This window comes from Dioscorea cayenensis, chromosome 8 (genome assembly GCF_009730915.1).
Source record: "Dioscorea cayenensis subsp. rotundata cultivar TDr96_F1 chromosome 8, TDr96_F1_v2_PseudoChromosome.rev07_lg8_w22 25.fasta, whole genome shotgun sequence".
Taxonomy (NCBI): domain Eukaryota; kingdom Viridiplantae; phylum Streptophyta; class Magnoliopsida; order Dioscoreales; family Dioscoreaceae; genus Dioscorea; species Dioscorea cayenensis.
The window spans coordinates 10,699,427-10,712,724 of NC_052478.1; the positions used below are offsets into that span (position 1 = coordinate 10,699,427).

The 13,298-nt window shown below is 38.8% G+C and overlaps 1 protein-coding gene across 1 annotated transcript; it reads right to left on the reverse strand.

Moving 5' to 3' along the window:
* Positions 1-1,299: 1,299 nt before the first annotated feature.
* Positions 1,300-4,233, reverse strand: LOC120267459 (serine/arginine repetitive matrix protein 1-like). Its single transcript, XM_039275124.1, has 3 exons — positions 3,796-4,233; positions 3,010-3,586; positions 1,300-2,325 (listed from the first exon to the last, which is right to left on the reverse strand). Exons 1-3 carry the CDS (start codon positions 4,155-4,157, stop codon positions 1,360-1,362), a joined length of 1,905 nt encoding a protein of 634 aa, XP_039131058.1. The 5' UTR covers positions 4,158-4,233; the 3' UTR covers positions 1,300-1,359.
* Positions 4,234-13,298: the final 9,065 nt, after the last annotated feature.

The following is a 13,298-nucleotide window of genomic DNA, read 5'->3' on the forward strand; positions in this document are numbered from 1 at the left end:
ATGGGCTCAATGTCCATGAGGGTGGTGAATGGTGTCCTTGAAGTATATCTCGATGCCTTCGTGTCATCATCTTCTTTAAGCGGTTGATGGTATCAACAAGCTGGTGCTAAATAACAACATCCATTCACGAGATTTCACGAATTGTCACCCATAATCTTCCTAATCACACAAACAAAACAAAAGCGGTCGGGGCGACATATACTTATTGAATAACGAAAGTCATAACCCACTATATCTTTCCCCAAAACAATATAAATTGCCCATAATATCAACAACAACTCGCGGTCTGCAAGCAATTGTACATACAGTAATTGAGCAGAACAACGAAATGTAAACAATAACTACGATAGTAATCCTATTCATAATAAAAAAATGCATGAATCCTAAATGTTAATGATCCATTCACATCTTCTTTGGTTCTAAATGTTAATCATCCATTCATAATGCAACTAAAGAGATACAATCTTATCGGTAACATGATTGTTAGCGATTGAACATCAAATACATTTTGTAAATCACGGCCCTAAAATAAATTCCACATGTTGATATCAGCGTTATTAGAGATTCTGCGCACATAAGACATTTGTTTTCATGCATTCGTGCGGATTTGTTCATTATAACTGAAATTAGGGCACAAACCTATTGTACAAACTAACTACATATTCAAATTTCATGTCTTCGTCAAGAGATTTCCAGGAATTTCATGGCTTATGAACAATGATAATCCAATTTAACAAACGATAAACTATAAATGTAAGATAAGACTAGCAGAAGGGTGTTGGGCTTCCATAGCAAGTCGACCTTGAGCACTTTTTCCTTTCGATGTCCAAAGCGGAAGGCGAGGATGTTCTCGAGTTTTCTCCTTCTCTCGGTGGCGTGACCGAGCAGCCGTGGGGTGAGGATATGAGTGGATTCGATGGAGGAAGGCGAAGAGGCTTTTTTTCTCGGGAGAAGAAGAAATGAGTATGGGGATGTGATGGTTCTTTAAGCTATTTTACGTTTTCAAAATTTTATAATCAGCGAGGGCAATCCCGTCGTTTTACTCTGTTTTTAACGTAGTTAGTGGGTTGATTGAACTTGAAAGTATTTACATAGAAAAAGAGGGACTTATAAAGGATATGAAAAAATCAAAGGATTTTTTACTCTATTGACAAAATGGGAGGGATGCTCCATGCAATTCCTCAAAAATTTATAACTAAGAAAAAAAGAGTTGACACTTTCAAAGTTAGTAAATTTTTTTAATAGGAAAAAACAAAACAAAGGATAAATCCACAGTTAACCCCCAGCCCCCCCAGTTAGCAAAAAAACCAACGCAAAACAAAGGCCCAACTATTTCACATAATTTACAAAACATGCCAGTCACCTCCTCCTCCGCTTCTTCGCCGCCGGTGAGGGTTTCGCAGCCTCAACCTCCTCTCTCACCCGCTTCGCCGGACCTGGCACCTTCACTGCCTTTTTACCCGTCTTCTGGTTACTCCTCCTCGGCTCCGGCGCTCGCCGGCCATCGCCCTTTCCTGTTTTCTTCTTTCCGGCCGTCTTATCGCCGGAAACAGTGGAGGATGGAGGCGATACATTCTCGTTCTCTTCCGGCGTCCGCTTAATCCGTTTCAAGAGGGTTGCCGCACCCCTCTTCTTGGCCAGCGCCGCCGCGGCGGCGCCGCCCGTGTTCTTTTTCTCCGGCTTTGCCTCTACCTCCGCTTCCTCTGCTTTGGGATTCGTGGTCGTGGACGGATTAGATCGACGGCTTTGATTGAGGAACCGGCTCTTGCTCGTCCTAAACCCACGTGAAGGTGCGGGTGGCGGTGGTGGTGGTGGCGGCGGCGGCGGCGGCGATGGATCAGGCCGCTCCTTAGTCTTCTTCTTTGGTTTCGGTTTCGGATCCGGATCAGAATCTGGTTCCGGATCCGGATCCGGATCCGCCTTCCTCTTGACCTTCGGATCCGGATTCGTCTTCTTACTGGTTATGGAGCTCCGTTTCCGGCAAGCAATCAGTGGGATAGTGGATTCGGACTTTTCAAGCAACGAACCGAGATGCGGATCCGCTTTGATGGTCTTCACAGCCGGCGGTGGTGGTGCTTGCGGTTGCGGCGACGGGGACGGTTGATGGGTCGAGGCCATCTCCTTCGAGATCTGGTCACGAAGATGAACGGCTGCGATTGATTCCTTCGAGTTCAAGGGATAGAACACGATAGCGTTAATGCAGAGCAGCAAGAGATCCCGGAAAAACTCTGTCCTTGTGTACGCCGCTCCTAACCGTTCGATCTTCTCGCTGATCATCTCCAGGTCCACGTGGCACCTGATCATTCCACGATATTCTGCCGTATTCTGGAAAAAACAAAATTAATTAATTAAAAATAACTCAGTTTAAATTTTAAAATTGTTTTGTATTCATTATTTATTTGTTTTTACTTATTACCCCTCTGTAAAGATTGAAATCAATTGAGGTAAAAAGTGAAATCCTAGTACTAGAATGGTTAAATTGAGACTTTTCAAAAGTGGCGAGGCGAGGGGGTAATAAGTAAAAAGTCACAGAGTCCCACGTCAGCAAGGCGGCTTTCAAACTTTCATAATACGGTACGGGGTTTCCAGCTGTCGATAGTTCAGTTGTACCGCAAGCCCATTTTAACACTAATCCAAATAGTAACAACAACTTATTCACCAAGTTTTTATCCGCCACGTGGCCAATAATATTTCCCAGATTATTCTCACAAACAACAACCAAATATAAATAAAAATCATTTCCCAAAAAATTAAATTAAAAAAAAAAAATCTAAACTAAATACATATATATATATGAGTATAAAGCATGAATCTTGTTTCCCATCTTGCATCAGTGACACGTCATTCTTCAAAATTTGTGGAATTAGATTCAACGGCTCGATGCCAAGCGAAAGGGGGTTCATATCCAAAAACCGTAAATTATCTGAATTTTGCAACCCCAAAGAGATTCAATATTAAAATATCGCACGCAAAAATCTCACGAGAAAATACACGATAAAACGAGAATACCTGGCTCTCGAGTCGGCGCTCGAAAACGGATCCTGACGCGCTCCCGCGGATCATCTCGAGGATCTTAACGAACGGCTGCGATGTTGTCCCGCCGCGCAACGAGACTGCGTCCGCCTCCGGCTCGCCGCCACCACCGCCACCGCCGCTGCTACTGGCCAACGGTGCCTTCCGCCGTCTTCGCCGGGGTTGCCGCGCATGGCTTGCCGACGTCCGCCCCTCGCTGGTCTCATCCGCATCGCTGGGCTTCAACTCGGCCGCTGACTCACCCGATTCCCGTGACTCAGCGAGGCGATGATCACCCCCCGCCGTGGCCGGCTCCGTTTCCCGTTTCCCAACCCCGGCCGTACACTCTCCGGCTTCATCATCGAGTTTCCCGTCGTTTCCCTTCGGATCGGTGGAGTTGGACTCCTTCGAGGACTCTCTGGAAACCCGATCCCGTGCGAGCTCTTCTTCTTCTTCTTCGGTGGATCCCGGCGATTCGGGTTTCGGATTCTGGTCCGTTTCCGGATCCAATCCGCCAGAGAGACGTCGTTCCCCTTCTCCTTCTTTTAGATTTTTCAACTTTAATTTCAGAGACCTTTAAAAAATAATAATTCAAAAAAAAATTAAAAAAAAATAACCGTTTAATATTAAGCCACGACCTCACAGACTACTAAGTCTCTAACCGTCTGATCAACATCAAACGGTCATTAAAAAACAAAAAAAAAAGTACGAAATTAGAAAATTAAAATTAAAAAATTAAAAAAAAAAATTAAAGAAAAAAAAGAGGGGTATTAATTAATATACACGATCGAGTGGTCGGATCGCTCGACCTCGCGGCGGAGTTCAGCGACGCGGAGCTTGCGAAGCTCTTCAATCAACGGGGCCTCGCCGGGGGATCCGCCACCGGCGCCGCCGCTATCGGTGGCGACGGCGGCGGAGAAGCGGAGCTGAAGAAGATCAAACCGCTGGCGGCAGCGAGAGGGAGTAAATAAGGGAGCAGAGGAGGGAGCGATGCGGGACTGGACCTCGGTGGCGATGGAATCCCAGCGACGGGTGCCGTGACGGGCAACGGCGCAGGCGAGGAGGAGTTCCTCCCACGTCCCCCAGATCCCCTCCTTCCCTTCATCCAGATCCCTCGATCTCGCCATCAACGCCGCGCCGCTCATCGTCTCCCCGCCATCGAGAGCCTCTCTAGGGTTTCGTTTGCTTCGGTTCTTCGTTTCTAGGGGTTTCGCTCTCTTTTTCTCTCTTAATATTCCCCCTTTTTTTCGCAAATTAATTTTAATTTCTTTTCGCGTATCTCTTCTTCTTCTCTGGATTTATATATGTCCTTCGACGAGAGAGCAAGGGTGGGGGGGTTGCGGTCTGGTGAGCCGCAGAATAGGATAATCAACCCTGGTCCTCTTGCGTGTTGAATTCGATTTTGAACCTCGACAAATGGAATTGCGCCACGTGTACTTATCGTAGGATGTTAAAGTGCGCGTTGGAGGAGAGGAACACAGCCATTTGGTGATCGCTGGAGCGTTTTGCATGTGAAATGACGAGAGTGCCCTTGACTTAATTATTTGGTTTCTGTTAGACAGTTTTTATCTGAAAATATATATTGCTATCAAATGTAACACCGATTTTTTGAAAAATAAATCAGTTGTTTTCTTGAGGGTTTTAATTGGTGACATAATTATTAGTTTGCTTTTTTTTAATATATAAATTTAATTAAATATATGGATTGTTTTTTATTTAATAGTGAATAATATGTTTATTATAAACTGATTACATAATATAAAATATCTTGGAGACAAGATATGGACAAAATCCTCATGCCACAAGTAATCAAATGATAAATATTTATAGATATAATTGATCATCAATTTTCACCCAATTAAATCATAATTTATGACAACTAGTTTTGTTTTTTTTTTTCAACGAAGCCAATGTGTTTTTTTTTTCCGGTAAAATAGAGAAAAGACTATAAACTGACATTTACAATAAAAAGACATTTTGGTACGTTGGATCTAAACCTGGTGAGATGATTATTTTTATATAAACACAAAATAGTGGGAGGGTTTGATAATCCAATAAAATATTATATATAAATAAGGGGAGTTTATCTAAGTTTTAACTATTAATTTGGGTTTTAATTTTCATTAACAATATCAATAATAATAATAATAATAATGACAATTTTCATAATAAAAATTAGTATTTAAGAGCTCAAAAAATAGAATCACGGCCCCTTATCCACATTAAAAGAAGCACTTTTAGAAAAATTATTATTTATTTGCTTAAAAACAAATTCTATCATATATGAGATAGATGTTTAATGGTAACTCTTTGGATTATTTAGTTAGATTAAAATAAAATTTAAATATTTCATTCAACTTTTTAGTTTTTAGTTAGAGATATACTTTTTATTCATCCACTTTTGCAATATTTGTCTCAAATAAAATAAAATTTTAATTGATTTTAAAAAATAAAATTGTGATAACTTTTAAACTTAACTATTTGTGTTGGTGTATACACAAATTAATATTTCTTGTAAGGGTGTATAAGTAATTTTACTGTTTTAAATTTATTCACTTCACCTAATATTATTAGTTTGAAAGGTCAATCAATTCCTATCCAAATTCATAAATTATGTTCAATTTAAATTATTAAAGTAATATATTTACTTCTTAATACTAAAAATAATAATAATTAATAAATATGAATACTTTATTAAAAGTGAAATTACACTAATAGACCCTAAATAAGGAAAAAAAAATTGGTCCCTAAATCTAAAAAGAATGCACTTTGATGATAATTCTATTAATAAATATAAAAGTAATTTTTTTTTTATAAAGTTTTTATATTTTCCAACTGATATGGGATTGATGTTAATTATATAATAGGGAAGGGGAGTCACCGAGGGATGTATTTCTTGGGCCCTATCTTGATTTGGCAAACTCATCCCTACCTATCCCTGAACCCAGATTTAAGAAAAAAAAGAATTACCCGGGTTCGAGAATTATCAATCTCTGATTTTTGCATCCATTAAATACATCAAATATATTATCTTTTTAATAACATACATTTTTATTTAATATAAATAATATTCTTATATATATATATATATATATAACATTAAAATTATATATTCAAGACAGGGATTTACATCCCCGCCCGGCGCCAACTCCGTTTTCCAAATTTTAACTCCAATTCTAGTCATATTAGAAAAAGGAATAGAATTTCCTTTCAGGTTTTGGGTAAATTGATAATCCTAAATATCAATGACACGTCACCAATAAAGTGACATCAAATGAAAATGTTTTTATATTTTTTTAAGATTTGTGTTCCTAAATTAATTTAATTTAACTGGTTAATGGATATTAAAATTAATTCATAGCCGATCAAAAACCAAATAATAAAAAAAAAATAATACATAAAATTCTAATTCTTCAAATTGGGAAACAAAAAATAAACAAAATACTGAAATTGAAAAAATTAAAAAATCCTGTAGTCATTTGCTAGCATGCCCCGAAAAAATGTATAATTATATATATGGCCATGTAAAAACTTTATTTTTTTTTAAATACCCTATATTTTTTTTTATTTTCTTATTTAAAAAATCAGTATTAAAACTGGAAAACAAAATAAAATTTTCTTAAAAAACCCTTGGAAATTTTTTATTTTTTATTTTTGCTTGCATACTAGGCAAAAATGTGTAATTAAAACTATACCCCTATAAAAGCTATATTTCTTTTATATATATGTATATATATATAACCATTCAAATAATTCACAAATTCATTAAAAAGAAAACTCAAACTTCCATTCAAAATGAAAAACAATAATAATAATAATAATAATACATTTAAAAAAATTTTTGTTAAATTTCGGGTTTTTTTTTTTTTGAAAAGTGGATAAACCACAAATTCATTAAAAAGAAAACTCAAACTTCCATTCAAAATGAAAAACAATAATAATAATAATACATTTAAAAAAAAATTGTTAAATTTCGGGTTTTATTCTTTGCAACAAAATGTTAAATTGCACATATACCCAAGAAAAACTAAATTTGCTTTAATACCTTTCATATTTTCTTATATGCCATTGCAACATGAGATAATTGAGCTTAAAAAAAATATAATTTTTATATACTTCTTCCAGAAGTGTACTCGCTGCTAATGGACATCTAACCAAAAAAGCAACTCAAATTTAAATACCTTTGTCCTCTTACTTTCTTCTTATACATTAGGGAAGAAAAGTACAACATCAAATATATATGGTTTTTAGTTGGAGTTTTAAATTGAATCTTATTAGTAAGGTAAATAAAGAAATAAAAATATTTTATAATATATATATATATATATATATATATATATATATATATATATACGTCAATTGCACATCCACATTTGAGCACAATAGTGATTAGGATGGTACTAGAGGTGGGCACGGGCCGGTTAACCCGGAGCCCAGCCGGGTCGAGTTCACGGAGGCCGGGACCGGAACCCGGCCCGTGCTACGGGGGAGACCCAGCAGGACCGGGTTGACGGCGAGCCAGCCGGGTCGGTCCGATTCAGTGAATGAGCCGGGACCCGGGCCCGGCTATCCTGAGAACCCACAGGGTCGGGGCGGGAGCCCGTTTGACCCGGCGGGTTCATGGGCAAGTAACATTAACCAATTGACCTACAAATTTTTCTTGTTTTAGTTTAAAACATAAATAGATATGAAGAAGTTACAAAATATTTTTTAAATTTAATCCCAAACAACAAAAAATTTAAAATAATTTATAATAACTTAAAAAATTTTAAGACATCAAAATAATTTTTAAAAAGGATAAAAAGCTACATTTTTAATTTATTTAGGGAAAAGTCTGCATTTCAGCCCTCGTAATTTTCAAAAACTTCAAAAAACCCCTCCTACTTTTTGCACTTTGCAGGACCGTGCCTGGTTGAGTGTATAACTTTTCCTTTTTACCCATCTTGTTCAGTCGAATGGGTCCGTGTTGTGAAATCCCATTTTTGGCCACGAAAATGGTGGGAAAAGGAAAGCCGTAGAATCACGTCAGTATTCGACCTTTTGAAGGGCTTTACGCTGGTTTTAACGTTTAAATATTTTACTAATATGTTTAATAATTGTCATATCAGGGTGTAATAATTCCATCTCCGTTTTAGCGTTATCTTTACATGTATAACTATTCGTATTAGCGTGTAAAATTCTCAAAGTCTCGCGTAAAGCGGTGATCTTTTCGTTGATCTGAATTCTTTGGCGGGTGGCGCGTGGCGGTGGCGAGGATTATGGTATCCCGGGTGCGTAAAATTAATGGCGGCGTTAAAATTTATGCAGCGGTAACATAATTTCTCGAACACCCGTTCGTTCTCATCGATCGATATCGGCCACTGTGGGTTTAACTTTTTTCTCGGATATGAAGAGTCAGCCTGTATTGTGGAATTCACACCATAAATAACCAGAAATAACCATAACTTTTTTCTCGGATATGAAGAGTCAGCCTGTATTGTGGAATTCACACCATAATTCATCATCCTCCTCCTCCTCCTCGTCCTCCTCTTCCCATGGACAACCACTCTATCTGAAAGGATGTTTCGTGAACCTTCTTCCTTATCTTGAGAATCAGTTTTAGCCCTGATCACGCAACAAGTTAAACTATCTTTTTCACCCTTTGAAGTCGAAATGCTCTCATAATTGCACGAATCACGGAGGATTCTTGTTGATTGGATGGCGAGGCGAGCAATTAAGCGAGCATTTCGACTTGGGTAAGAAAAGAAATTTTTCACGTATTTCGTGATTGCGGAGGATCTAGAGGAGGAGATCGAAAGACTTTATCCTTTAAGGCAGAGGTTGATATTTATCACTTGAGACTTTTACTGTTACCATTTAAGAACATTACGTCGAGTGTACAACTATTACGTTACGTGTTTAACTATCGGGGATCTTCGTTTAAGTCCGACCATGACACATTGATTAATAGTCGTTTTTCATGAATGTGTGTTGTTTAACCTTTTTTTAATGTTGATGCGTTGTGCGAGGTTCAGAGTTGATCGCATGTTATGCGGCCGTGTGAGCGTTGAATGTCTGAGACACTTGTTTCGATTATCTGAGTCAGTCGTGAGTGTCAAAGTCAGGCGGGACGTTGTAAATGTTGTAAATCTTTTATAAATAAAAGCGAAACAAGCTTATTTGTTGTGAACTTACGAAAATTTAAACATAGACCTAGTAAAAAACAAACGATGTGGGAAACAAAAAGAGCGTCGTTGTAAAGCAATAGAAAATACGTAAATATGTTTTAAGCAGTGACAACGGTGTTTAAGAAAAAAGTTACTCTTTAAACAGATGACAATGGTGTAAACAATAGAAAAAAAGTTAAACAATACTCTAGTTACTCTTTAAACAATGACAGCGGTGTTTTAAAAAAATAAAGTAAATATGTTTTAAGCGGTGACCGAGGAGGTACCCATCTTCACGCGATGTCGGTGAAAGCATTCGATTTAAACGATAACATATTATTTACATGATATAGACTTTAGTTAAAGCAGGTTAACCATTATTTTAAACACTATATGTATACTGTTTAAACATAAAAAAAGCTTAGCGTTTACACGAGAGACTCATGTTGAGTTGAGAACATTCATTCGAGCGATGACGATATATGTCTTCCTACGCGACGAGTGACATATATTTCCCTTTTTGCCCTTGGGATGGAGGGAAAAAATACGCGTAAAATCACATCACGTCTAGTCTAACCTCTGTCGTACTAGCTGTGCACTTTTTTTGTTTGTCTTTCATTGCTTTGTTTGTTCTTTACATCTTCTACTTCTTCTTCTTAGTCTTCTTTTGTTCTTCAGCTTCATTTGGTTTTATCTGATTTGGTTTTCGACCGATATATTATGGAGAGTTTTTGTGGTATTGCTAGATTGAGCGGGGAGGGAAGGGTGCTAATGTTGTTTGCTTTCGAGACTTCTTGGGAGTTGGTGTTAGGCTGAGACATGTGGCGATGGGGTCTCGAAGTTTCTCTTGTCGGGGGTTAAGTTCATCACGCACGAGATGGATATAAAAGCGGTTTGCCCGATGAAAGCGATGTTGACTTCCGGTCGGATGTGTCCGCGTCCACTCCGTCTTCAAATGTCTTGTAGTTGATCTTGTCGTCGAGGGCGGAAAATGTGCCGATTGCGAATCCTAATGAAAAGCGAGGTTTTACTCGTTGTAAGTTCCTTTTTCTTTTAATTATTCAGGGTTATGCAGGGGTCGTTATTGTGTAAATATGTCAAAAGTCGTTGTTTAACATATTGTACTAGATCGTTTCGTTATTAGTTAAATGCTTAAGTATTTAATTTAACGTTTAAATATTATCATTATCACTTAAACATTATATTCTCAGCTTAACATATTGATCTTTTTATTTGGTGAAGTGTTGGCGGGGAATTGATTCTGCGAGTGCTCAGTTCATCCCCATGGTGACCACGGCGGTGTGGGATGTCTTCTTTCTTCGTCGGATCATTTTGAAAGTCTTTGTCGTTGGATATTGGACAGACGTTTTTGGCGGTGTCGAATATTTCGAGGGATGTGCTTCGAAAATCATGCGATCAAAAAGGAATTTTGACTTCAATTTCATAAAGAGCGAAAAAAACATCGGGTGTTGTGGAATGTCTTTGCCGATGGTTGTCGTTAGCGCCTTCATGCATCAAAGAGTATAACAAAAAAATACTTTTCGGAATCAAGACAATCAACCCGTTACACACTTGCGGTGGTGGCATAGGGTTGGCGTCACATCCGGCGTCCAAAAATGGGTTAGCGCTACGAGGTGATTCGAAGCTCGAGGATGCGTCCCTTATGCGAGACCATCGACATTCGAGAAGGAAATGTTGCGGGAACATGGTGTCCACATACCATCTAGCGAGGCTTGGTTGGGGAAAAAGAGCATGCGGGTGGTCCTCGGCCGGCGGTGACATCTCCCGGCTCTATTGTTTGCTTTAATATGTGGATAAGGTGGCTGAGACAAATTCCGGCAGCGTTGCGATCGTGGAAAGAGATGGTGATCGTTTTAAACGTGCATTCTTTTCTTTTAGCGCGTGTATTATGGGATTCAAGAGGGCTTGCAGGCCGCTGCTATTTCTCGATGGTACCCACCTCCTTGGAAAATATCGGGGTACACTCTTTGGGTGCCCGCAGGGAAAGATGGAAACAATGGTTTTTCCACATCGCCTTCGGTATAGTCGACAGCGAGACCGATGCCAATTGGACTTAGTTCGTATCTAAGTTAGGCGATGCCTTATCACGAGGATGGAGATTATCATGAGATAATTACCTTCGTGTCGAGACGAGTCGAGGGCCTTGTGGCGCATGTGCGAGAGTCTTCCCTTCTTCGCCACATGCATCTTGTCTTCGACGTTTGGAGGCGATTTTATGAAAGCGATGTCGGACTTGGGAAGGCGTTGAGGGAGGAGTCTTTGGTCTATATGCTTCCGCATTGCGTGGGCATCTGGCTAAAAGATTTCGATAATCTGAGTGAATGAGCTGCGAGCCACATCACTCGAAGCTCATCGTTTGGTTGATTAATAAATCGGATATGGCACATTGGTGGATGTCTATTCGGAGGTGATCGTTGGGGTGAGATGTATTCAAGCGTCGTGGAGTGGTTCGATGCTTGGATCAAGGAAGCTCGTCATTTCTGGGTGGCGAAAATGGTGCGACTCCATAAGATGCGAATGTTGGTTTACACTTAACATTTAGTGTTACCCTTTAAACATTCTCGATCTTTGTTTAATTACACTTATGCGCCATGGATCAGGTCGCGATCGGCGATCTTTGCAGTGAAAGCGTGGCCGACTAGGTATTGTTAATAAGCCCGGGCGATGGCGGAAACATTATGTATTGATGGAGTTGTTTCCATATTTAAACTCTTACTCTTTCTGCGAATTGAATGTATTTAAGCAGAGACGTTGTTATTTTAAGCGGATACTGTTGTAATTTGAAATATTTCAGCTGATGTTTAAGCGATATATGGTATATTTAAACAATGAAGCGGAAATGTACACAACTACTGATGTAAATTAAACAATGAAATGAAATTGAATGAAATTTAACACCTTACAATTGAAAACAAACAAACTTTAGATTGAGATATACAAGTTATTGATGGAGCGACTTCCATATTTATTTAAACAATGAATGCATTTAGTTAAGCGAGAGCAGTGTTATTTTAAGCGGAGTGCACCGTATTTTAAAAATATTTAAAAGCGATGTTTTAAAGCGATATATAGTATATTTAAACAATTGAATTTGTCGGTTACATTCAAAAATAAAAATTGACATTCGGATATACGAGGACATGTTCTTGAAAAAAACAAAAATTTAACTCACATGTGCTGACCCCCTTTATGCATGGGACTGGTACTGCCCTCCCTCCTTAAGTATCACGGGTAACATACAGTGTCCCGAGGGAGTGAGGGCGATGCATCTGCGGTGGCCGTAACTTCTCACCCCAAAGTAATTGCTCGATAAAAGCGCATGGCGTGAGGCAGGCGCAATCGGCGCTTCCTTGTTTTTAGCGTGGGGTTTCTATGTCGTCTGGCAGTGGGTACTTTGCCGTCGCTGACTCGCCGAACTCCATATCGACACAATTGTCGAATAGATTCCGCTGTCGAGATTAGAATAGCGATTTAAATACCAAACAGATATTAATAGGACATAATTAAAGAACTTACCATGTCAGTAGCGTCCTTATCGTACCGGACATGAAAGAATAATGCATGTATTCTTGTTTATCATTGTGCAGGGCTGACGACGTGGAAGTGGCCATTCATGATTATCGGGAGGATGACAATTTGAACTTCATGAAGTTTTGCGCACGACATCCCGATCATGCCATCATGGTGATGTCGTATGCGTCGTCACGCTTGGGCGTAAAGCAGTATGAGCGATGCGGTGATGGGCGCTTCTTGTAAGGATATGGCTCTTTGCTCGGCGACTTTTTGTATTATGCATCTGGCGTCCATCACATCATCGATGACCATCTCCTTCCCCTCGGCGTGATGTATAATTTGTCGGCGTGTGGTGCTCTGGCGTCGTTCTTCCAGCAGCGGCGGTCTTTGAGGTTAAGCGATAACGAGATATAATTAGACCATATTAAAAAAATATTTAAATGATATTATCAATTGTTACATGATATTATATATAATTAAATGTTTAGTAGACAAATTAAATGATAACATAAAAGGTATTAAACACTATTAGGGTAATTGTTAAACACTATAATAAAACCTTTAAACAATATCATAAAAAAACTTTACACTTACCCGATCCGTAGA

Bases quoted from the DNA above. Each gene is read 5' to 3' on its own strand.
- LOC120267459 (XM_039275124.1), bottom strand. From the start codon at position 4,157: ATGAGCGGCGCGGCGTTGATGGCGAGATCGAGGGATCTGGATGAAGGG. The intron at 3,587-3,795 runs GTATATTAATTA...TATTTTTTAAAG, and splicing joins CGATCCGACCACTCGATCGT to GTCTCTGAAATTAAAGTTGA. The intron at 2,326-3,009 runs GTATTCTCGTTT...TGTTTTTTCCAG, and splicing joins AGCGCCGACTCGAGAGCCAG to AATACGGCAGAATATCGTGG.